This window comes from Brachycentrus maculatus, unplaced genomic scaffold, assembly GCF_059751285.1.
Source record: "Brachycentrus maculatus isolate JH-2025_06_01 unplaced genomic scaffold, ASM5975128v1 h1tg000310l, whole genome shotgun sequence".
Lineage (NCBI taxonomy): Eukaryota > Metazoa > Arthropoda > Insecta > Trichoptera > Brachycentridae > Brachycentrus > Brachycentrus maculatus.
In genome coordinates, this window is record NW_028281060.1 from 259,473 (window position 1) to 285,356 (window position 25,884).

Here is a 25,884-nt window from a genome sequence, read left to right on the forward strand (position 1 = left end):
ACTACTGGTACCGACATTTCCAAAATTACATATTTATTTTCCTTGTGGCACAAAATATACTTATAGATAGCGGCAGCGGCGACAAGTGCTGTAATTGTTGACAAATTTTAAACAAGGTATTTTTAATAATTTTTCATGCCAATATAATTAGTTAACAAGAGAAATACCTGTTAAAAAATAAAATCGACCTCGACATCTACTACAGTTGAATGTTACGAATCCAAAAACCATAGATGACCTTAAAGATCACTGGCGTCATTTAAAATAAATCAGCAATTTGTGAATCCTTTATTGAAAATGTAGTTCAGAGAGTCATCCTCTGTTACACGAGCTTAGTCCACCATTTTCCGATATTAATTTCCATGGCTAAATTCCTTATTGAAATATCAATAAACATGTGTTTTTATTACTTTAAGTTCTTGTTTTTTCATGAATTGCTCGAATATATACATTGTTCAAAAATAATAATGACTGAATTAAAAAAAAAAACCCTGGCATGACTGCCAATTTTCATAATTTTCTTTGTGACTAAAGAAAATTATTGTCAATTAAACACTACAAGACGTTTTGTTGAATTTTGTAATTTTTTGTAATACTTTTATATTTATTATTATTTGTACTTGTAAAAAGGCAACCACATTGTGTCGATAGTTCCGTGTGATGTATAAATAAGTGTATAGGCTATATAAAAATATTCAATACTTAAATATGAACACATTTAAAGGCTAACACTTAAGTGTACTAAAGCAGTGGAATATTATTTAAGTGTATAATTAATTTAGCAAATATCAACAGTAAGTAAAATATAAAATAGAGTAAAAATACAATTAATTGGAAAATACAAAGTCATGTCACGTAAATATACATTTTGTTATATACCCTGTTTTAGCAAAATACAAATATAGGTTTACGATATGTTCAGTATTATATATTGACAGTATAAAGCAGATTTTTTATACATATGTAGTAAGTTGTTTCCAGTAATTGAATACCTTGCATTAAAAATAATTAGCTCCTTGTTTGAGGTGTTGATGTTTTTTTTTATAAATATTTGGTTCTGGTAGTTCTGATATACTTATGAAGATGAATTCTGAATTTATAAATATTTTTTATTTTATTATTTTAATTTAAGATATTTAATGTCAAGAATCCTATATCGGTTCAACCTAACCTCACAAAAGTGCAATATGGAAATACATATTTAAAAAACCAAATGTCTCACATTCTCTAGACATCCAGTCAGGCGCAAGCATGTTCTCAGCTATTGCTGACCAATATAACAATAACCAATATATGTAACAAATTGAGGCGTTTAAATACCTAAGAGTGAACCGGTTCGGCTATCAACACCTCCAAAATGAAATGACAGAAATTGAAACACGGAGAACTATAGCACTTACTCGAATTTCATGAAGCATTCTGAGCAAAACAATAATATCTGTATTTTGGAAACACAGTCATTTTACATTCAATATAAAGGCAACTCAGTGATTTCACTAAAGTTAAATCCAATACTCTTTCACATAATTGACCAATTTCATTTTATAAGTCAATTTATAGAGATTTGTTTAGATAAAATACCGAAGTAAATAAAACTGTGATTGGAAAAAAATAAAACTAGAGAGTTTGAGAGAGAAAAAATGACTAATAGAGAGAAAATAAATAATCCACTTTAAATACTAATAGAAATCTTAAAATCAATACATGGCTTATTACTTAAAGTAGAATTAAAAAATATAAAACATGTGATGAAAAGCATAATACAAACAATCTAGAAAAAATCCTACACTTTGAAGAGACTGAGGATAGCTCCGAAGTGTATCATTTTTCCCAAATCACAGATACAATAAAGTAGATTTAATAAAAATTCAATTAGATACAAAAATATACAAATTTGTTATTACACTTATTTGAATTATTTTCAAGCTATTTATAAATATCTCATTCAGATTATATTCCTTATCTGTACCCAATGGTATATGGGGCATCACATTGGATCAATACGTACGGTAAAAGCTCCTAAACAACGATATTTAAAATTTAGGCATAATGAAAAAATATTTGGGAATTTCAATGATTTCAGCGTAGAAATTTCATTTATTTATTTCAGAATTCAATGTTTTACAATGAAAACATATCAGTGCATAAAAAACTATTGATTTTTAAATTTACATACTTAAGTTGCTAATTTCATTTACTGCTTGTTATTTTGTCATTGAATATACATGTATTTCTTGCATGGACTTCCTCGTCGGTTTCCGGTACTTGCATATGAAGAAAATATGAGTGACAAAAATCTTTCAAATTTAGTAATTGAAAATTTGTAATACATACTATTCAAATTATGGTCCTTTCAATTTAAAATTAAGGAGCTTTTGTATTGATTTATTCGACGTGTGAATTAATTGTGAAAAATAGAATACTGAAATGTTTGTTTGGTAAAGATGCAATAGTAAATTAAATGACCCAATTTATTTTATAATTAGCTACTTAAAATGTATTTATTTCAGATAATGCTGATATGAATAAGTCGATATGTTTTTTCCAGACGAAAATAATACTATATTTTACAAAATGAGCAGTACCCTGTTTCTACAGAGTTAGAATATTCCGGTGCGATGTGAGCGAGGCTGCTCGGAGCTGTAGGGCAGCTGTTGCGTTACTATTTGTAGTTATACCTCGTAGCGGGAAAGTGGGAGGTCCAGAAGATGTTCAGGAAGATAGCGATAGTCATGAGAATAACGTAAACCACGACAGCAACCCACCACAACTTTTTCTCCCAAGATTGCACTTCCAGGTTCCTTAAAATACCTATGCCGACAAGTAAACCTGAAAAAATTTAACATTTAAATATTTGAATAACATGTCGTAGTCATACAGGAGAAAGTGACCAAGTGCATTTTTTACAAAAACGTGATTATTGACTATTTGATATCTTACTAGCTCAATATTGCCCTGGAAAAAATTCCAAAGCGATTTTAAACATGGAAGTATAATATATTGACTTGTTAAAAATGACTAACTGCATTAATGTTTATTTTCTTGCCAAGCAAAAGTGACTTAAATGGCCCTCCTGAACATTTTACCTTTTGTTAGTTGGTCACTTTCTCCTGTACGACTACGATATAATATATTACGAATAAAAATGTGGGAACCTACCTCAGCTGGTTATAACAATATGAAGACCATAGCCATACTAGTAATAACAATATTATTACTAGTATGCCTTCCTACAATACCTTCCTACGCTTGTAATAATAATACAAGGATGTAACAATGTTAGTAATATCATTGTGAGGTCCTACTCTAGGAAAAGACCAAGATGTGGCTCAAAGAATCGCAGAACAAAAGTGGAACTGGGCAAGTAATGTAGCGCGTATGTCTGATGATAGATAGACGAAGCAAGTACTTGACGGAGGCCTAGAACAGGACGCAGAAGCGCGGGTAGGACCTAGACAAGATGGTCCGATGACATTAAAAAAGTGGCGGGCCATCACTGGAAGAGCTTCACGTCCAACAGAGAACTGTAGAAGTCCGAGAGAGAGGCCTTTGTTCAATACTAGACACAAGAAGAAGTCCTACTCTAACTAGTGATGGGACCTGATGAAGCTAGTAATAACAATTTACTTAGAGGCCTACCTGCCATAGCTCCAGCGAGATGAGCCACGTATCCCACGTTTCCCTCCAAGTCCAGCACGTAACGGTTGTAGACGGCCGTTCCCACGTCCACCGAGGCCACAGCAAGCAGCACCAGAAGTTGGATAGCAGCAAACTCCATCTGCGACCAGTTCTGCGCGCGCCCAATAAAACTCGCCATTATTTATTTATTTAAACTACATGTACGGAAATGAAATATGTACATTGGCAGGCTTATTGCTAAAAAGCAATATCTTCCAACCAACCAAAAACAGACTAGTGATATTGATTGAAACGTTTGATACCTTATATAGCTTTTTTCAATCAGAGTGCTTTTACATAAGAATAAAAAAACTATAAATTACAGATTACCCCTGTATTAATTAAGCAAATTATAATAAATATTTACGAAAATTAAAAATTTTCATGTAAAGTAGATAACATATTGCTGTTGGAAACAGGTTTGACCTCTTCTGATGACTTCAATCAAATTGGCATTCGGTAATCTAATTATTTTCAATATCCAACGAGACATCATCTCCAAAAAAGTTGCAAATATAGGGTGTTTTTTTAAAGGTATAAAAATTCAAATTTCCCGCAGTAAATTGATGGTGGCACCTATCGTGTGTCATATTTCACCATCTTGTTGAAACCACAGCTCTGTCACATCAATGCTATTTAACTGAGGTACGAAGAAGTCAGTAATCATGGTTCTGTAGCGCTTTCCATTGACCGTAACATTCTAGCCGACATCGTCTTGAATGGGCCAATGATTCCACCTGCCCGTAAAGCACACCAAACAGTGACTTTTAATGGATGTAAGGGCGTCTCGACAAAGTCCTCTGGGTTTTCTCCAATCCAAATTCGGTAATCCTGCTTATTGATAAAGCCATTTAACCAAAAATGTGCCTTTAATCATCGGTGAACAAAATTTTGCGTTGAAGTAGAGGATCAAGCTGAATATTGTTTTCGGCCCATAATGGTCTATTCGTTGTGAAATTGCAAAACGTACTGCTACAAATCAACTGTCTACTATCAAATTGACAGTTTGTAGAAACAACGTTGCCAGTTTGGCAAACTCTGTCTTATTCCTCATTACTGAGGGTTGTAGCCTTGTCAAATATTTGTATAGCTGCTATTTTACTATACGAAATGTCAGTCTTCTTCTTCTTCTTTATGAGCCCTCTGACCTCCACTGCTGGCTATAGGCCTCTTCCTCTTCTTTCCATTTCCTCTTGTCGGTTGCTGCTTGCAGCCAGTTTTTACCGCACACAGCGACTACGTCATTGAACTATCTGTTTTGGGGTCTTCCGACACCTCTTTTGTTCACCCAAGGTCTCCATCATAGAATTCTCGGGGAATTATACGAAATGTCAGTACGGCAGATGACTTACCAGCACTATGGTGGACATGTGAGCGGCTATGAGGGCGTACACGCCCCCGGAGGCCCCTGCCAGGAACACGGCCGGGTCGGTGATGGAGGTGCCCAGCGAGCCGGCCACCACGCCCGCCCCGTAGATGAGCAGCACGCGCCACCAGCGGTGCACCATCTCCAGCGGCAGCCCCAGCATCACCTGCACCAGCAGGTTCACCGTCAGGTGCATCCACCTGCGCAGGCAGGAGGAGACTCACTTTACAGGAGAGCTGTTATAATACTAAATGCAACCTTTTTTCTTTGTTCATTAAAAAAAATGTTATGTTTTAGAGAATACAGGACTTCCCCATACTAATAAACAGTGGAAGAGGTCCTCAACCAACATTTCCAGAATTGACAATACATATATCGATGTGGCCTACGTAAAGTGCTCTAACTACATTTTTGACAATTTTGAGATATTTGGTGTATGTTATCAACTGACCGTTATCTACAAATATAAACAAACAAAAAAATATACACAAAATGAATTACGCCTAGTTTTCAGGCGTATAAGACGCTATCTACATCGAATTTTCAAAATGAACTGAACACCTAAAACGCTAACTACTTAATTTTGACAAGGCATAAAGTTTTTGAATGATTTAATACATTATTTTATATGTTTTTTTTAATGTATAATAGTAGTTTAGAATTTCGGATAAAACCGTTAATTAATAAAATAAAATATGTTGAAAAAATCTTTTAAGTTCTCTCCCAAAAAGTAACAGATTTGTAGATAGAGTACTTTACGTAGAGGCCGTCGATATTATTTAAATTCACATACAAAATCCATTTCTAACATATAATTATATCAAATCATGCCTAAAACCTTTACCTTAACTTACATCTAATTATTATAATAATACAATACTTAAACTCGATCAATTTTAACTCATTTTGTCAGAAAAATTATATAAAATTGTGGTTTTCAACTCCTGCCTTGTTGTGTTTATAACATAGAATTTTGTCTAGCCTCACAACAGTCTGATGGTATTGGTTACGACGAAACCTGGTTGCTGGTCAAATAAAATTCATGTAGAAAAAATTACATGATTGTTATTTTATTATTTGTTAATTCTATGAATATAGAAACACATCAAGCAAAACCTCTATCAAAATAACTCCACTGATAAGACACATAAACCTATGGCTCGGTAGGTCTCCGAAAAAATTATCTTCACCGATTGGTGATGATTAGGAAATCTTACCCGACATGCACAAACATGTAGCTCAGGAACCTCCACGCCTCGTGGCGCTTGTAAGGGTTGTAGATGAGCACGGCGGCGGCGGGGCCCGTGGCCTGCGTGTGGTGGATGGCGGCGTCCACGATGAACAGGACTACCTCGATCACCGAGAGCAGCACCATGCACACCGGGGGCGGCCAGCACGAGTACTGCTCCTCGTACTGCCCGTCTATGGAGGACAAGCGGGCTGTGGAGTGGACGTTCACAGAGGGAGGGGGGGCGTTGCATCGTGCGGGAGGGGACAATAGTGAGACAATGCGACATCGAATAGCAGAATGAGATGCGAGATGTTTCAAAGTAGTTTCAAAGTATTATTTTTGTTCGAGTTGAAGATGGAAGCAAGATATATGATGTAATTTTGATGATAAAATGAGTGATTTTTGTCAAAGCCAATAAGCGGGTTAGGGTGAGCGAGAACAATAAGAACATGATAATTAGTATTGTTAATAATATTAGTATTTTTAATACATTTATTAAATAGAAACAGTAAAAATAAAACAGTGTTTTTCACTCAAAAATGGCTTCGGTACTTTTGCTCAACAACAGAAACAGTTCAACTAATTTATGATATTTTAATTAAGTTTCTTATTTAATATGTTTGACAAAATAAACAATATGGTTAAATCATTGGGTTTCAAGTGAGCCAAATGTTTATACTCAATTTTGTTTATGTGTGTGAAATAAACTCCTACATATCGCTCACTCCTTTCAAGAATGTCATGAATCAAAAATTGTCTTTTTTCAGTTGTGCATGTTTTCGGAATGCCCAGAAAATGTACTGTATCCCAGCAAAAGAGGCATATTTTTAACTCAATATTTACCCGCTACAGGGCAGAAAATATTGTTTTTACATTTTGAAGAAAAGGTATTGTTTATTTTTTTTTTTTAAATATTAAATATTTTTCAAATGGAGAAAAAACATTCAGGTTTTACCTACAAAGATCTGTTGCACAATAAAAAGTTCAATAAGTGGCTTGATATTTATTTTTAATACATTGTGTTATATTTTTAAACTTTGAAAACGTTCGCCTTAAAAATCAAGTTTTTTTGATTTATGACGTTCTTGAAAGGAGTGAGCGATATGTATACTCAGAAGTAGTAAAAATATTTTTATAAATATGAACTTTATATTGTGTTATTTATTGTTTCGGCATTCACTTTGTGGTAAGACATGACTAAATTATAAATAAAACACTCGTTTTTACCACTTGAATGGTAAAACTTTACTGAAGTGGTAAAAAAACAAGTGATTTATTTATAATTTAACTATATATTGAATGCACCCCTGGCATACAAGCTTTACAATTTGGCTCATGTGAATAGTAAGCACAGTTTTGCTGTGAAAAATCATAAGCTTACTGAAAAGGGCAGTTTTGCATTAACAAAAAATTAGCAATAAAACTCCATCAAATAATTATTTACAAAGCCGTTAAGAATGCTGAGATTTTATACATGGACTGTAGTATACTTTGCCAAACGTGCTATTAGTGATGATGCCAGTGTATTTTGGCGGTAGAGCCAGGAGGTTGTTACAGCGTACGCGTTTCTAAGTTCTAATTCGTCAATAATATTCACAACTAATTTTTGGTGAAAAATTGAAATACTTTTTTTTTCTAAAAACAAAAAAATCTTTAGCAGTTTTAGCAGACACATAAGAAAATATCTCAGCATTAAAATGATTAAAACATCTTTAGCTTGAAGTGCATTTAGTAGTTTTGCACACTGAATGATTGTGTAAATTTGTGAATTTTAAACTAATATAAATTTTTTTCAAACACTCATATGCTTTGTACATCCGAGTTGGTCATTTTCATAATTATTTTTTTTAAGCGCTATAAAATTACATTTTCTCCGCAGTAAGGATTTTAGCAAAGCCATAAACCATTGAAGTTGTAAGAAGCGATGGCACAGCTCAATGCCAATTATGTATTCCTCATGAAAAATTTGACGCAGAGAGTGAATGCAGCGAATTATATTAGTATCATTCCACCATGCTATGCAGTTTGCCTGTTTTACTTTATTTTTATGAATTTCAAATAACTTTGTTTAGTGCAAATTTTAAGAAAGGGTTAGCACGAAATCGGTGAATGTTCAAGTAGGATAAACAGGGGTTTCGTAGACCTTCTCCCCCAGTTATTAGCAAATGTGATTGCATATTTAAATATTACAGCAAAACCTGCCAAGAACGGATCACCTTAAAACCAGAACACCTTATCTACCTCTGAAGCGTTAAACTAAATAAATGGACCAATAAAATGAACCTAAATTAAGAAATAAATTTTAATATTTAAGTTAATTTTTTGTCTGTTTCTGTAGTATAATGGTTAGAGCGTTTAGCTACTGTGCTGAAGACTCCTGGTTTGATTCCCAGGGGGGATCAAAATAAATATTACTGATTTTTCACTACAATATTTATTTACCATGACCCTGGACTGATACTTGAAGCGCAAGATTGGTCACCTTGCCTTAATATAAGTAACAATCAAGATGATGGTGCGTCAATATGATGCAGTGCCCTATGCACCATTGAGAACGGATAAGGTGTTTAGAAGAAAATGGAACACAATCATTCTAGTACGTTTTTCTATCTTTACAGGTTTCCACTTTGGAAAGGGCTGTAGGAAAACAAAGTTAAAAAAATATGATATGAAGCTTATTTTATTAATGAAAGAATAATTTTAAATAAAAATCTATTAGAAAAACAATAGGTTCATATGATTGTTTTACTGTATTCGGTATAATAAATAGTATTGCCCTACTAGTTTCTCTTTCCCCGTGTGTCTTTCAAAGTGCATTGTCGCGACTTCTTCGTAAGAGAACATTGTTTAATCTCCTTTGCATCCTGCACCAACTCCAAGAGTTTTGGAACATCCTGAAGATCATTCACAACAAGATAGTACTTCTCCAAAATTTCTATGCTCAAAACTAATGCCTGCTACGTATTATGATAAAATAATCAGTCTTGGTCGGGTTATTTAAGTAAACGGTTCCATGAAAATTATTCTGTTTTTGAATGAAGTAGTTTTCTGGTTTAGAGTAACGGTGGGGACTGACAGGTGTCATTTCGTTGTAACGTAACACGTTACGATGCGAGCATTCGTATAGTCAGTACCGCAAGCCGAGCTTGTTCCGAGTACTCCATCCGATGTTCGGATGCTCGCTGCGAATGTTACGTTACAACCAAATGTTCCGGTCAGTCTCCACCTTAATATTTTACATATCACTCCTTTCAACAATGTCATATCGCTCACTCCTTTCAAGAACGTCATAAATCAAAAAACTTGATTTTTCAGGAGAACGTTTTTAAAGTTTAAAAATATAATACAATGTATTAAAAGTAAATATCAAGCCAATTATTGAACTTTTTACTGTGCAACACATTTTTTTAGGAAAAACCTGTCGGTTTTTTCTCCATTTGAAAAATACATAGTATATTTTAAAAAATAATTAAACAATACCCTTTCTTCAAAATGCAAAAACAACACTTTCTGCCTGCTACAGCGGGTAAATATTCAGTTTAAAATATGCCGCTTTTGCTGGGATATAGTACATTTTCTGGGCATTCCGAAAACACAAACAACTGAAAATTTACGATTTTCGATATATGACATTGTTGAAAGGAGTGAGCGATATTGAACATGGAATAGAAAAACCTGCATTCTGAAATTTATTTTACATTTGTGTAGGTTTTCCAGCATACAGGGAATTTTGTTTAGGCAGGTTTTACCATATCTGATATGAAAATTTAAAAAATCACATGGTGTGATGAATAATTTAGTTATAAATCAATATTGACTGAACCAATCTGCTTTGTGTTTCTTTAAATAACTGGGGTGTCTACCCTACGTTGTTCTATTTAAAGCATAAATACTATGAATCAGCTGAGGTAGAATATAAAACACACTGAAAACAAATGAAAAATAAAAACCGAGCAAACTAAAATCTAACCCACATAATACTTCAAATACATAATGCAAACATTATACTGAGGTGATTAAAACACCATTCATAAAAAGTACTAGACACTTTTTTGTTCATGACTATGAGTGATTTTTCTTTCACACACACCGGATCTGGCTCAAATTTAGGGTTGATTTTAAATTTCAAACATGGATCGACTGGGTTTAGAAAAGACACAAAACTTGAAAATGTGTTACAAACATCTTTGATCATCATTTACTATAGCCACAAGAATCATCCATACGATGAACCGCCAAAAAATAAACAATATTAACCGTTACGCTGCTGAGGTCATTATGTGAATCTGTGTTAAAATTGCGATGCATTTTTTATACGTGTTGATAAAAAAACAAAAGAAATCAAAAATGCAATAACTTAATGAAATATTTACAGATTTTATTTTTTACTTTTTGTGTATTGTAGAGAAGGAATCACAATTTTGATTTCAGTTGGATTTTTTTGTGTATCAAATCGGCACAAGGATTATAATTTTCACTTGTCTCATTATTCTTCTTATTCTTGGTGTAGGCCTTGTGGCCTGTTTTTAAGAGGGATTAGCCTCCCGCGATGTCGATTCCCAGCCATCGACCCATCTCTTTGGTGGTCTACCCGGGAGTTGTCTATGGGGTTGGCCGTACAGTGCGATGTGGGGGAGTCTGGATGGTTCTGTTCTCCTCACATGCGCATACCATTGTCTCCTTCCCCGAGATGAAAAAACTTCAAGAAAAGTAAAAAGCGGTCCCGTGAAAACATTTGCTGAACTACGGAATCGATCTTGAATTTTTTGGCCAGTAAGAATTTATTGTGGCACGTCTGGTGATTCTCATTTCCAATATGACTCCAACAAAACGGTTCACAACGGGGTATAAGTAACATTTTGTGGGTTAGATTTCGTATATTTGTTTACTGCACAAACCAAAATGATTATCAGGTCAAACAAGCGTTGTGCGTGCCTAGTTACTGGAGACGGTTTCACCATTCTACCTTTGAAAAACAACTGAAAATCTGGTTCCGTCACAACTTTCTGAGGAACTTCGGACAGAAGAGTCAGACTGGTCTCCACCAGCTCCTGCTCACTGCCCACCGAGCGACGCCTTCTGCTTGCAGTCGCGTCTACAACTTGTATTATAATACAAACTATCAATGGTCCATACATATCCATTTGATGGCCACTAATAAAAGAGGTTTTGGAACAAAAAAAGTGTCTATCCAATAAATGCGCGTCAGACCTCGGCCCTTAGTGCATGTTGGTCCTCGGGTTGACCAAAATCACACGTGATTAACATTTTGTGTAGTTGTAAGTGTGTGAATAGTGCTTTGATAGTGACGTGTAGTATTGTTTGCATGCTGTTATAGCCATTGTCCTGACGAAGAGACGGCCACGTCTCAAATTTGGTTATGTAATTACATTACTAACATTTTTGTAAAAAAAAGTACAAGAAAATGTTAGATAAATCTATCGAGATTATTTTAACAGATGTCAGTAGTATGAAAAATTAGCTACGGCAGTAGCTAAAAACCATCGCTGTGGCGATATTGGGTCCAGAGAAATTGCGGTCTGAATTTAGGGTACCGAAATGTGTGCGAACAAAAACTTGAGTTTGGTTTAAAATATTACTTTAAGTTTAGATTTTATTCTACTTATTGAAAAATATACTGTAGATTATCAGATTCAATTGATGATATACATATATTACTCAGAAGTTGATAAGTTATTGCATATCTTGATTTTTCTGTTACTGATGTGCATCATGGTAATATTGACTAGCAGTGTTGTCACTGCGTTATCTGTCACAGGGAACTTCACGTCACTCTCTGACATCAGCATTGCTTTGGTGCTTTAAGCAGGGGTCCAATGAGCCACCCATCAAAAGATTTTTATTGCTTGGTTGTTTATTTTGGTGCATGAATATATAATTTATAAGGTTTTATAATTAGATCAATTTAAATTTGTACCCTTTTAATGTAGTTTTTTTTATTACATTTCTAAAAAGAATGTTCTATATGAGAGTTCTATTTCAGAGTTTTTGTCGGATCTTACTGCAAATACATTTATTCCGCTGTCATTTCAAATGGTTTTGTGACTAGCTTTCATAGTTTTATTGCTGAATTTGTTTATTAATTTCTATGTTTCATTTGATATTCCACCATTTTTATTAAAATTTTACCTGGTAAATATGACTATTTCTATTGTGACACGTGTTTCATACAATGTTTGATAATGATGCGGAATTCATGAAATCACGCTTCACAATGGATGAGAAATATTGATATCTTATTTCGAGAAATAAAAATACTTTGTGTTCTGATCCACTCACATTTTTATTAACCAACTAGTTTCGGCAACAACCTGTTGCCCTCTTCAGGGTTACATTTATTACTAAATATATATATAAAAAGAAACAGTGTACAAGTTGTTGGGTTTCAAAAGGGTAGGGGTGGGGGTAATGGTGTTTTAAGGAGGGGTAAGAGCAAGGAAGGGGATAACTCTGTTTAGGTTGGGTTTGATTTTATGGGAAAAATATTAAAAATGGGACTTTGACTAACGTTTATTTGGTTATTAATTATATTTAATTTTTGTTTAACCGCTTTTTTTATTTCTAACACCTCTAAATTATTAATTTGGCTAGTTCTGTTATTACAATGCAAAATTTTTATCCCATCTTCAAAATTGAACGAATGATTATTAATAATCATTCGTTCAATAAATAATCATTCGTTCAATTTTGAAGATGGGATAAAAATTTTGCATTGTAATAACAGAACTAGCCAAATTAATAATTTAGAGGTATTAGAAATAAAAAAAGCGGTTAAACAAAAATTAAATATAATTAATAACCAAATAAACGTTAGTCAAAGTCCCATTTTTAATATTTTTCCCATAAAATCAAACCCAACCTAAACAGAGTTAACCCCTTCCTTGCTCTTACCCCTCCTTAAAACACCATTACCCCCACCCCTACCCTTTTGAAACCCAACAACTTGTACACTGTTTCTTTTTATATATATATTTAGTAATAAATGTAACCCTGAAGAGGGCAACAGGTTGTTGCCGAAACTAGTTGGTTAATAAAAATGTGAGTGGATCAGAACACAAAGTATTTTTATTTCTCGAAATAATATATCAAGATGATCCACAAAGTTAATGCTTTCAATATTCAAAACATAATATTGATATCTGCCAAGTAATTTGTTTTAATTAAAAATGTATAGATATTGCCAAAACGACTGCCAATCAATTAAAGAAAATATTCTTCTAGAATGGCGTTGCATTCTAGAAGAATATTTATATATTCATACTTTTGCCAATGTCAAGTTAAATAAAATTATTTGATTATAAATCACATTCAACTTATTATTTTACTATAAATTCAAAGTAAGTAAAAGGTTGTATATAATTGGGTTCCTGCTCGCTAGGATGCGTTGGATATTTGTAGGGAGCGTAACGAGTGGGGCCAAAGTCTTAAAAAATTATGACATTTGGTCGTTTATTGGGCAAACAAAGAATATGTTAAAAATTTTAGTATATAACTACTCACCGAGATTTTTATGTCTACCGGTTTCGAGAATACCCGTCTCGAACGTACGTCTCGAAACCGGTAGACATAAAAATCTCGGTGAGTGGTTATATACTAATATTATTGACATTTTTGTAAAAAAAAATAAGCAAAAATGACTAACCAGAAAGTAAATGCTTTAAATATCAATAATATTGAGAATAAAGAATATGTGGTTAAAAGCTTCACTTAAATACATCAGGAATGTAACATTACCTACGGTGTCCACGTGTCCTCTAGCGGGGATGACCATGTGAACGTATTTGTGCAGGAAGTGTTCGAAGAGGTGCTTCATGTCGGGGTGGTTGACCATGTAGAGGAACTCCTCGTAGCTGAGCTCGCCGTCGTTGTTGTGGTCGGCCGTGTCCAGGATGCGCTGCGCCACCCACGCGGGCAGGTCCTTGCGGTACTCCCGCGACCCGATGATCTGACGCAGCTCCAGGAGGGACAGGGTGCCCGTTCTGTCATGGTCATACTGGAACACAAAATTAATCGTTTTTAATTTTCTAACTAACTAACTAACTAACCATCACACGGCTTCCCCGCAGGGTTACGTAGAGAGTCGAACGCCACACCACTCTGTCTTTGCAAACATTCTTCGCCTCTTCTACATTCATGCATCTCCTCATACATACCCGACGATTATTACGACTCCTGACCCGGCCGCTTTCAAGTATTTGACATACCTGATTGTGCCATACCTGATTTATTTGACATACCTGATTTATTATTTACAAAAATACTTCAATTTCAAACTATTTCGGCTCATAATTAGAAATAGGTATCAAATTGTGGTAAAGTGGGTTCGAACCCAGAAACAGACTGGAGAATCCACGACATTAACCACGGAACCACAATCCGACACTTTTTATTTAACTTTCGAGTCCTACTTATAACAAAGAACACAGTGCGACTCAGTGTCTGCCAAAAACCAAGATATTAAAATATTAATGAATTAAAGAATTTAAAAAATAAAATAAAATAGAAATTCATAATAATAATAATATCAAAGAGATTTCATCTCAAATTGAATTTCATCCTCCTATTGAATTTGAGTGTGTTTAACCTTTGCAGGAGTAGTCATTTTATGTGTCATACATTAGTCATTACATATTACGAAAAATCTGAATTTTAAAAACGAATTCGAATTGGAATTTTCCTTAAACAGGATGAATATCCGATAAGTAGAAATAAAAACAAACAAACAAATATTAAAAAGTGGGGGTAAAACTAACCCTGTTAAAAACTTGTCTCCAGTGAGCATCAGTCCGCGTGGACATGTTGTGCAGTGGAATCTCCACACTCTGGTCCTCCCGCTGCCGCGCAGTATGCTGCTGCATCGTGAATGGACCACTTCCCTTTTAACAATAAAACTAATAAGTTTGCGACAACACGCACAAAATAACCTCGATGAAACCCGTTACAGCGAGAATCACTTCAAAAAGTATGTCCAATACATTAGAATACCGCGGTGTGCAGGGATTTGATAAGATAACGGTACCGGTGAATAATCGAACTATTCATTGGATAAATAATAGACTTGTTTCCAATCTTCCACGCCTACTTTTCCACTATCAGCGATAAACGTCCTAATAATACAAAGAACCTTTTAAAAACATTCCAAGAAAAGTTTAATCTGAACAAAACCTAAGCAGCGAAAAGTTTAATCACACGAAGTAAGTTATGAATCACAAAGAAAAACTTTAAATACTTCGTAAAACAAACTATAAAACTTCAACCCGGAAAACAATCAACAGACTACGAAAATGTCAAAAATCTCGATGCAAATATTACCATGTTAAAAAATGTTTTCCGTTTTTATCACGGATCTAAACAACTCCCTTACTTCTTTCTCTTTCATTCACATTGAAATGGAAGAGAAAACAAATATTTTTTTGAACTGGTAACACGTCAGATTACTTGGTTACTATGACAACTGACCGTAAATAAAACTGTCGGGCATGTGAAAATTTTACTTTTTGTTCTAAGTGTTTATTTATAAAAATGACGAATTTCACAAGATGTAACAAGATTTCACAAACATATAAGAGCACCGATAGTATAAACAATTTTAAATTCAAGTATGATTTTAAATATAAATTCCCTAACATACTTAAATGAAAAAAAACAAACATCATTTTAATATACCTACACATTTTTTTGTTATTTTCTACTATTTTATAACCCATTTCAAAAAAAAAATCTGTCAAGTCTAGGCATCCAAAGAAATCAAGTTGAGGCAGAGTGGGGAATCGAACCCTGAGTATTTTGTACACTACCACAAGGCCACAAACTCAACATTAAGATAAACATTTTCAGAGTACAAATACTAAGCATAAAATAGTTTAAAATATGAAGGACATAAACTTTTTTATTGATTTGGCATTAACTATGTGGAATCACATGATGATTCAATATTTTTTCAAAAAACAAAAACGCTTGTTTAAGACAACTTTTTGAGTTTATGAATGTAAACACGACTAGTTTCGAGAAATACAGATGTTCATGACAATGACAACAGGTGAAAATACAAACAATTTGTATTTTCACCTGTTGATGAAAGCATTTGTAGTTCTCGAAACAAGTCATGTTTACATTAATCAATTCAAAAAGTGGTCTTATACAAGTGTGAAAAATCTTTATTTTATATTTCATTGAACATATTCTTACATTTATGATAATTGGCACAGTACGAAATATATTATAATGTAATTTACCATTAAATTAACACATTTCGGACCGGTGTTTTTTACGCCTGCGGACCGCTGGCGACGGGATTTGATAATTATGTGCAAATAGTTAAGACCTTAACAAAGAGATTGGTACATAATGTTCATATAAAAATATTAAATATGTAATTCCTTGTTTTCTGTCTTTGAAATGAGGCCGGCGCAGAAGGTAAAAATACCCTTCTCGTCCTTATGCATCAATCGACCGAACGGGAAGAAATACCTTTCCCGTCCATAGTGTGTTAACATTATCTTACCCACTAAGTACTTACTCTATTACTTTTATTTTCAATAACTTACTCCTTAGATTAATTTTACAACAACTTACCCAATACAGTAACTCACCCGCTAGCTTAAATTTAGCAATATTTACTCATTAACTTTGTATTACAGAGTTAGATTCAAAGAAGTAAACACATTAATTCCACTTCCCAAATTTGAAACCTTCGCTTCGCAAGAAAATCACCCGGAACAAGAAAACACTGGCTATTACGAAGAACAGACTTTTTCTTGGCAAGAAAAAATCTTCAGCTCAGCAGAAATATTTGTCTATTCCGATTTAAGTAACTGCACCACTGACTTGGAGAAGAAATATAATGATGCAATCACGAAAGAAGAGCGGACTTTGGAAAAACATAAGAGCAAATTGTTTTCTTATGTTAACGAAGATGATTATCATTTGAGACATGATGATAGACTGACAACTGCAGCTAAAACTGACATCAGAGAAGTATCTAAACAGATACATCTTTTTAATTTGAATAATGACAAATTAACCAATGATGAAAGCAGCATTGTGGAAACAAATATTAATAAAAGGCTTAAGCCTGACAGTGATCATAGTATTATCAGAATGTTTATACTTGTGGACATGAATAATGCTGAAAGGTAATTTTTATATTATTTCAATTCGATTTCTAATCTGAAGGAAACGTACTGTCCACGTTCAGCTTAAAATCACTGTAATTTTTGTATTTCGTGTGTATTTGTACTATAATTTTTGTGTTTCAAGGCAACCTCTCAGGCTAATGTACGTTAAAAAAATGTATAAAGGTGGAGACTGACAGGAGCATTTTGTCGTAACGTAACACGTTACGATGCGAGCATTCAGGCAGTCAGTACAGCGGGCCGAGCGCTCCATCCATAGTTTAGTATGCTCGGTGATGCTCGCCGCGAGCGATGTTACGACGAAATGCTCCGGTCAGTCTCCACCTTAATGGATTTTCGAATAGCGAAATAAGGAAAGAGTGCAAGGCAATAAGCATTATTGATAAAATCAAGAAAGGTATGGAACAAATGAGTGATGAAAGAACTGTAAATCAAATTTAAGAAGCGAATGTAGTTGGAAATAGGAGCAAAGGAAGACCGACGAAAAATTAGAATTATCAAGTATGATAAATACTTGAAAGCCGTTAGGTCAGGAGTCGGAATAATCGGCAGGTGTGTATAAGGAGATGCATAAACGTGGAAGAGACAAAGAATGTTTGGAAAGTCAGAGTGGTGTGGCATTATATTTTATTTATTTATTTAAACTTCATGTACAGAAAATAAATAAGTACATTGGCGGGCTTATTGCTATAAAGCAATATCTTCAACCAATCAAAAACAGACTAGTGATATTGGTCAAAACGTTTGATACCATATATCGTAGTCGTACAGTAGTGACCGAGTGCATTTTTTACAAAAAACGTGATCATTGACTGTTTGATATCTTACTAGCTTAATATTGCCCTGAAAAAAATCCCAAAGGATTTTAAACTTGGAAGTATAATATATTGACTTGTTAAAAATGACTAACTGCATTGATGTTTATTTTCTTGCCAAGCACTTAAATGGCTCTCCTGAACATTTTACGTTTTGTTAGTTCGTCACTTTCTCCTGTACGACTACGATATAGCTGTTTGTAATCAGAGAGTACTTGAGATAGTACTTGAACATAAAAAAAAACATAAATTACAAATTAACATATAAAAAAACATAAATTACAAAAGATGATAATAAGTAGGGCAAAGGAAAAAGGAAGTTTAAGGAAAAAACTTTTAGAGGAAATTTTTTAAAAAACGTTTAGAGGGAAAAACTAAGGGAGGAGGATTGATGGACAGTTAGGATTCTAATGATAAATAGTAATGTCTCAGACGTTTCAAAAGTTATTAGAGAAGGTGCATTATTCTCTATTCTATTCTCACTGCCTACCTTAGCGGCAAAGCAGTGTAATATGTAGTTAGTTATTAGTTATTCTACATTAATTATTTTGTCCGCCTCTGTAGTGTAATGGTCAGCACGCTCGGCTACCGTTCTGGAGGTCCCGGGTTCGATTCCCAGGGGGGTCAAATAAATATAAGTGATTTTTTTTTTTTTTTTTTTTTTTTTTCACTGTAATATTTATTCAATATTACCCTGGACTGGTACCTGAAGCGGAGGGCTGATCACCTTTCCTTCGTGTGTAAACGATCAAGATAACACTGTGTTCATATGAAGCAGTGCCCTATGCACCATTGGGGTGCGGAAGAGGGTTTTATTATTATTATTATATTCTACATTATCTTTTACAGTTAATAGTTCTTTCTTTATAATTTAATTATCTAATGATAATATTGATTTCATATTTGTAAGTACTACTTTGATTTTCAGTGACCCGATGTTTCTGTTAAAAAGAGAGAAAGTCCTTTTTACACTGACTTGGGACGTGAAACGGGACTGTCTCACCGTGTCGCCAGACTTCAACGATATAAATATAAACCCCTACATGTTAGAAGTGAATTACTATTCTAAACAAATATTTCATTACTCTATTGAACACATTATCGATGATGGCTACGACGAAGGGAAACTTGCTCAGATGGAATTACTAAATAAGGTAGAGATCTGTGAATTGTGTTTGATTATAATAGTAAGAAGTGAGACCACAATCTTTGTACACAAATACTGGATTTAAACCTCAAGGGATCGTAAGCACCGAGAAATTATAGGTATCTCAAAAGAGATGAAGAAGTGTATTTTGAGAAATAAATATTACAGTGAAAAAATCACTTATATTTATTCTTACCTCCCCTGGGAATCGAACCTGGGTCCTCCAGAACGGTAGCCGAGCGTGCTGACCATTACACTACGGAGGCGGACTTGTTAGAAACAAATCAGTTTAAAATATCTAAATAATTATTCTTGAGTGATAAGGCATGTACTTTGAAACCAGCCGACATTATAATTAAGTTACAATGAGATATGTAGTGATTTTACGCAAAGTTATTTATTAATAATTAAAAAATTTATGGTTACTTTCCTATTCAAGTCTGACATAATAAACATTTTCAGATTGAAGTTTCTCAAAAACAGCTACAAAAGAGTAAGATGTTTAGAAACTTCATTCTGCCGCCAAATAATGTGCTTAAATGTCTCTACACTATTGAAATTCAGTCGGCACATTCATTCGAATATAATAATTTGTATGTTGAGTATACAATTGAACTGCCGTTTGGCTTTGTGACTTCAAATCCCCTGAAAGGAGTTACGCAAACTGCACAAACCAGAGGAAGACATAAGGACGCTCACTTCGGACACGTCTTTGAGCTGTGCCTAAACTACCAAATGGATTTAGCATTTGAAGAAGGTAATAATCACAAACATAATTTATATACCTCTTTCTTTTTCATCTCTTATTGCATCTATTGGTGCAAGAACACTGTGTCAAATAATCTTGCCATCTTGCATCACCTAATGACATCTTGAATCTCGCATATTTGCATATGCTCACTCCTTTCAACAACGTCATATATAAAAAAAATCGTCAATTTTCAGTTGTGCATGTTTTCGGAATGCCCAGAAAATGTACTACATATATCTCAGCAAAAGCGGCATATTTTTAACTTAATATTTACCCACTACAGGGCAAAAAGTGTTGTTTTTGCATTTTGAAGAAAAGGTATTGTTCAATTATTTTTTTAAACATACTAAATATTTTTCAAATGGAGAAAAAAACATTCAAGTTTTATCTAAAAAGATCTGTTGCACAGTAAAAAGTTCAGTATGTGGCTTGATATTTATTTTTAAAACATTGTATTATATTTTTAAACTTTAAAAACGTTGTCCTGAAAAATCAAGTTTTTTTTTAGTTATGACGTTCTTGAAAGGAGTGAACGATATGTAAAACCTTAACAAAGTGATTGGTACATAATATTAATATAAAAATATTAAATATTTCCTTCTTTTCTGTCTTTGTAATGAGGTCTGCGCAGAAGGTAAAAATACCCCTCCTGTCCTTAAGCATTAATTGACCCAACGGGTAGAAATACCTTTCCCGTCCACAGTGTTAAAATCATAATTGTTATAATTATAATGAAAGAAAAACTTTCTTACCTATAATATTTATTGTTTTCTCCTCGATTTATTAAAACCTTTTGTATTTTTCTGTTGAAATAACTCACTACGGCTCAGAACACACACTGAAGAACAAAATGAATGACACGTTAATTTAAAAGTAAATTGAGTATAACCTGGAACCAGTTGAAATGTGTCACTCGTGAATGGTGAATCATAACAATGATTATATTGTGCCTGTTTTTCAATAGAAGCACATTTTTAACGAAAATGCCCTTGAAAATTATATTTTATGTACATATCTCATCATTTGTACAATCAGAGTTACATGAATGTACTAATGTATTGACTTAGCGAAACGGAACGTAATTTTTATGTTTTTTTGTGGGATTTATTTACTTTTTTGCTCTAATTTTTCCCACCTTATAAATATAACATGCACCTTGAAAATAAATATAAGTGATTTTACACTCCAATATTTATTACCCTTTAATTAATTAATTTCATTACCCTGGACTGGTCCCTGAAGCGCAGGAATGATTACCTTGCCTTTGTATAAGTAACAATCAATATATCACTGCATCATATGGTGCAGTGCCCTATGCACCATTGCGTAGTGACAAGGGTTAGAAGAAGAAGAAAATATTGCAAGACCATAAATCCATCACATTTCTGGGTGCAGTATGGAATATTTTAACACAAGGTTCTAGGTCCTCACAGACATAATAATAATAATAAATTTGGATAACTTATATAGCGCTTTTTTCGTAAAATACTACCTCAAGGGCGCTTTGAATATATGTGATTCCTATTCTTGATGTATAAATATGTCAAAAAAATTCCAAGATTCTAATTAATACTTCACCGGATATCTCCATTTTAAAATAAACTATACGAATGTTGAAGCATAATCATTTAGCATTATCTTATTTAGCACATGTTAACAAACTTTTAAAGTCCGGTGCCCCCCTATCAAAATTTCTCGTCAAAGGGGAAAATAAAATCGCCAGAATGTCCCATCATACAAAGAGGGAAGGAATGAAAATAAATATCTTACTTCTTATCACTTCTTCTGTCTCTTTGCGCTTCTTATGCCCTGTAAAAGTCTTCTATAACGCCCACAAGGGGGCGTTATCGCTCACTTTGAGAAATACTGATTCACAGGGAGCCGTTTTCTTTCCAGACACTTTGACCCGAGAGCCTGACATATATTTTGAGATAATTTCCTGTGACTGGTGGGGCAGGCAGCGAACCGAAGGATACTGCCAGACCAAGCTGTCCATCAGCCAACCTGGACATCACGCCAAGACTCTGCCAGCTGTCAGGCCGCAAGGAAGCAACCAGCGCCTGTGGGAAATGACCAGATACTTTGTGGGCGGGAGACATACCCTCGATGATCTATCCTGGTTAGGAGTGCCGGGGACGTTGGAGGTTAGTCAATATTGTCTGGAAAATGAGTATGTACACACAGAAGTACCCTGTTTTCGCATATATACAAATCGATGGCCCCTACATAAAGTACTCTATGTGCAAATCTGACACAGGAGAGACCTTATATGATTTTTTCAATGTATTTTTTTTATTAATTAACGGTTTTATCTGAAACTTTAATTTAGTATTATTCATTCAAAAACACGATAAAATAATGTATTAAATCGGTTTAAAACTTTATGCTTTGTCAAAATTAAGTAGTTAGCGTTTTAGGAGTACAGTTCATTTCGAAAATTCCATGTAGATAGCGTCTTATACGCCTGAAAACTAGGCGTAATTTATTTTATATATATTTTTTTGTTTGTTTATATTTGTAGATAATGGTCAGTTGATAAACTACACCAAATATCTCAAAATTGACAAAAATGTAGTTAGAGCACTTTACGTAGGGCACGTCGAAATGATTTTAGTACTCTACGGTTTATTTAGTAACTAACTAACCATCATGCCACTTCTCCGCAGGGGTACGCAGAGAGAATAGAATGCCACACCACTCTGTCTTTGCAAACATTATTTGCCTCTTCCACGTTCATGCATTTCCTCGTACATACCCGCCGTATATTTTGACTCCTGACCTGACCACTTTCAAGTATTTGACATACCTGATCGTTTTACATATCAAGTTTTTCTCGGTCTTCATATGTTCCTTTTTCCAACAACTTTCTCATAAATTTGTTTCACCGTTCTTTTATGTTCAAACCATATTAATACATTTTTTTTTAAAAGAGAAATATTTTTGTTTTTATTATTTCCACAAATATTTCAGTTTCATACTATTTCTGTGAACTTAAGCGGCTCATTATTAGAAATAGGTATAAAATTGTGGTAGAGTGGGTCGAACTGAGAAACTCTGACTCAAGAGTCCGCGACACTAACCACGGGACCACAACCCGACATCTTTCTTAATTGTATCGATTATGCTTATCTCAGCTTTGCATTCGTTCCTTATTTCACCACTAGTTAGTTTAATTGGTTTAGTAGCTTAACCACTAATTTGTTTAGTAATGCTGCTATATTTCACTGTTGTTTAGAAAAGCTGTTTCTATTTAAATAGTTCCTATATCCACACATTGTTTGGAGTCAGGGTGACTCATTAGCTGAATGGAGGGTCCCAATATTTGCAGTTTTGCTATTTGCGAGCTTTTATATTTGTATTTGTATGATATGCTATCAGTAGTCAATAATTTACTTTGCTCAAGAATGTACCGAAACTGCTTAAAATTTGTTTCTAATGAGTCACTCCCTTTGCAAACATATATAAATAAATCCAGATTTCAAATTCTTACGTCAGATTGCAGCAACTGCATACTATATAACTGTTTTTAATTTATTTTTAAAAAATTTAATAATTTTTTTTAACATCAGTCAAATAGCTAGTTCATTTTTATTATTCTTCTCCGTCTTAGTCGTCATTACTAAAGGTTGTAAACCTTGCAGAAGCAATGCCTCTTCTCCAGTTATCCCTTGACTTTGCTGCACATAGCGCTCCAACCACCGAGGTGCCTGCTGCTGCCTTAACTTGATCGGCCATCATGTGGGAATCTTCTTCTCCCTCTCTTCCCCCTCAGGCTACCGATCACAACGAGTCGTTCTAGGCTATCCTCATTGCAACACGCAACGTGTCCTAAGAACTGAAGACTCCATCGTGTACATACATTGGCCAGAGTCATGCCATCCAAGTGTAGCTCCTGAAGAATGGATTCATTTTACAACATTTTAAGTGTGTCCAAATACTTGTACACAAATCTGGTTTATCTACAATTATGGGAGTTATTTTTCATATTATTTTTTGACATTTCATCAAAGATGAAGAAGAATATGGAAGTCTGGGCGTTTACGGGTCCGACGACCTTCAAAGGCTGGTTTAAGTGACCACTTTACTAATCTACCTATTATTGACAACCACGCTACTCAAATTCTTAGAAGTTCTATATATATAAACCAATTTCGAAATGTTGTTCTTGAATCACTAGAACTTTACTAGAGGCATCTATTGGTGAGATGAAAAGAAGCTATTTATTGATCAGAAATTCTTTTATTAGTGTGTGAGGTCTCATTTTTAGACTCATTTTTATTATATTTCATTATAAATATCCTATTTCAGGGAAAGAAGCATAATAGATCTGGAGTTACAACAGTCTCTACGGGAAAACTAAAGGTTGGCGTAGACATTATTCTTCAGAGCAGAAATTTCACATCTTCCGAAGATAAAAAACAACTATCTGTGGATATTAAGGACCCATCAGCTGAACGGTTGAGTGCCGACTCATTATTTAAAAGTGTAAACACTGTCCTCCAGGCATATAAACATGCAAAAGATAAATTGATTTCATGCCAAGAAGAAATATAGTAAAATCTCTAATTACAAGAAAATCAAAAATACCATCTCTGTTTTTTAATGGAAAACATCTTTATATGATTTCATAAATCTATCCCTTTTTTTATTAAATTTAATTTAATTTAAACCCTTATCCGCACCAAATGGTGCATAGGGCACTGCTTCATATAAACGCAGTGTTATCTTGATCGTTTACACATGAAGGAAAGGTGATCAGCCCTCCGCTTCAGGTACCAGTCCAGGGTAATATTAAATAAATATTACAGCGAAAAAATCACTTATATTTATAATATTCTCAATATTATTAATATTTAAAGCATTTACTTTGTGGTTAGTCATTTTTACTTATTTTTTTTTTTACAAAAATGTTAATAAAATCAGTATATAACCACTCACCGAGATTTTTACGTCTACCGGTTTCGAGACGTACCCATCTCTTCGTCAGGACAATCACTAACACTTATATTTATTTTACCCCCCCTGGGAATCGAACCCAGGACCTCCAGACGGTAGCCGAGCGTGCTGACCATTACACTACGGAGGCGGAATTTTTTTTATTAAACAAATAAAATCTTTTGACGGCAAACATTTCACTTAATATATATCTTCTTCTAACCCTAATGGAACATATGGCCTTCATCGTTTTGACGCAGTGTTATCTTGATTGTTACTTACATGAAGCGATCACTCCAGCGATATTAATAATAATAATAATAACAAAGTTTACAATTAATGTGTAAATTTTTATTTTGTGTTGATTGACAGTTAATTATATGAAAAAAATGCACAGAGATTTCACGGATAATTTGACATTATGCCCCTGGAGGTAGTATTTGTAGGAGAAAGTCCAAAAGAAGTTTCTCAGGTATTTCTACATGAAAGAGTACGGCTCTCATCCTCGGCTCTAAACGACCGAGTTTCTCCAGGGTATGCTTGGCTACAATAGTTTAGAGACTAGAAGGAATGTGTATTTGATTACGCATTTTTATCCATTGTTGCGCGGTATGGTCGATAATCCTGAAATTATCCGGAGCATTGGTCTGTATGTTCCCGATAGTTACCTAAGACAGCGTCGCCATAGATTGTTTCACATTCCTATATACAGGACCAACCTGTCAATGGTTATGCCTGTAGGAAGAGCTACCGCTATGTTGAACATAATCACATTGAATATTAATTTATTATTAGATTAAAACCA

General features: G+C 34.1%; 2 protein-coding genes across 6 annotated transcripts; one reads left to right on the plus strand and one right to left on the minus strand.

Annotated features, from left to right (window-relative positions):
• Positions 1-1,105: 1,105 nt before the first annotated feature.
• On the minus strand, positions 1,106-21,028 carry rho-4 (rhomboid-4). Of its 5 annotated transcripts, none has more exons than XM_088267943.1 (8): positions 20,897-21,028; positions 15,050-15,172; positions 14,031-14,289; positions 11,242-11,376; positions 6,262-6,466; positions 5,031-5,244; positions 3,640-3,790; positions 2,061-2,829 (listed from the first exon to the last, which is right to left on the minus strand). In XM_088267943.1, exons 2-8 carry the CDS (start codon positions 15,152-15,154, stop codon positions 2,663-2,665), a joined length of 1,236 nt encoding a protein of 411 aa, XP_088124069.1. In that variant the 5' UTR covers positions 15,155-15,172; positions 20,897-21,028; the 3' UTR covers positions 2,061-2,662. The 5 variants fall into 5 exon arrangements, with proteins under 5 accessions (XP_088124072.1, XP_088124073.1, XP_088124069.1 ...); XM_088267942.1 differs by lacking the exon at positions 20,897-21,028 and adding an exon at positions 15,526-15,597; XM_088267946.1 differs by lacking the exon at positions 11,242-11,376 and having other exon boundaries at positions 1,106-2,829.
• Mks1 (Meckel syndrome, type 1) lies at positions 15,669-24,731 on the plus strand. Its single transcript, XM_088267941.1, has 6 exons — positions 15,669-15,895; positions 16,937-17,431; positions 19,175-19,400; positions 19,856-20,150; positions 22,041-22,288; positions 24,453-24,731. The coding sequence occupies exons 1-6, from the start codon at positions 15,819-15,821 to the stop codon at positions 24,696-24,698; spliced, it is 1,587 nt and encodes a 528-aa protein (XP_088124067.1). The 5' UTR covers positions 15,669-15,818; the 3' UTR covers positions 24,699-24,731.
• The last annotated feature ends 1,153 nt before the right edge of the window (positions 24,732-25,884 follow it).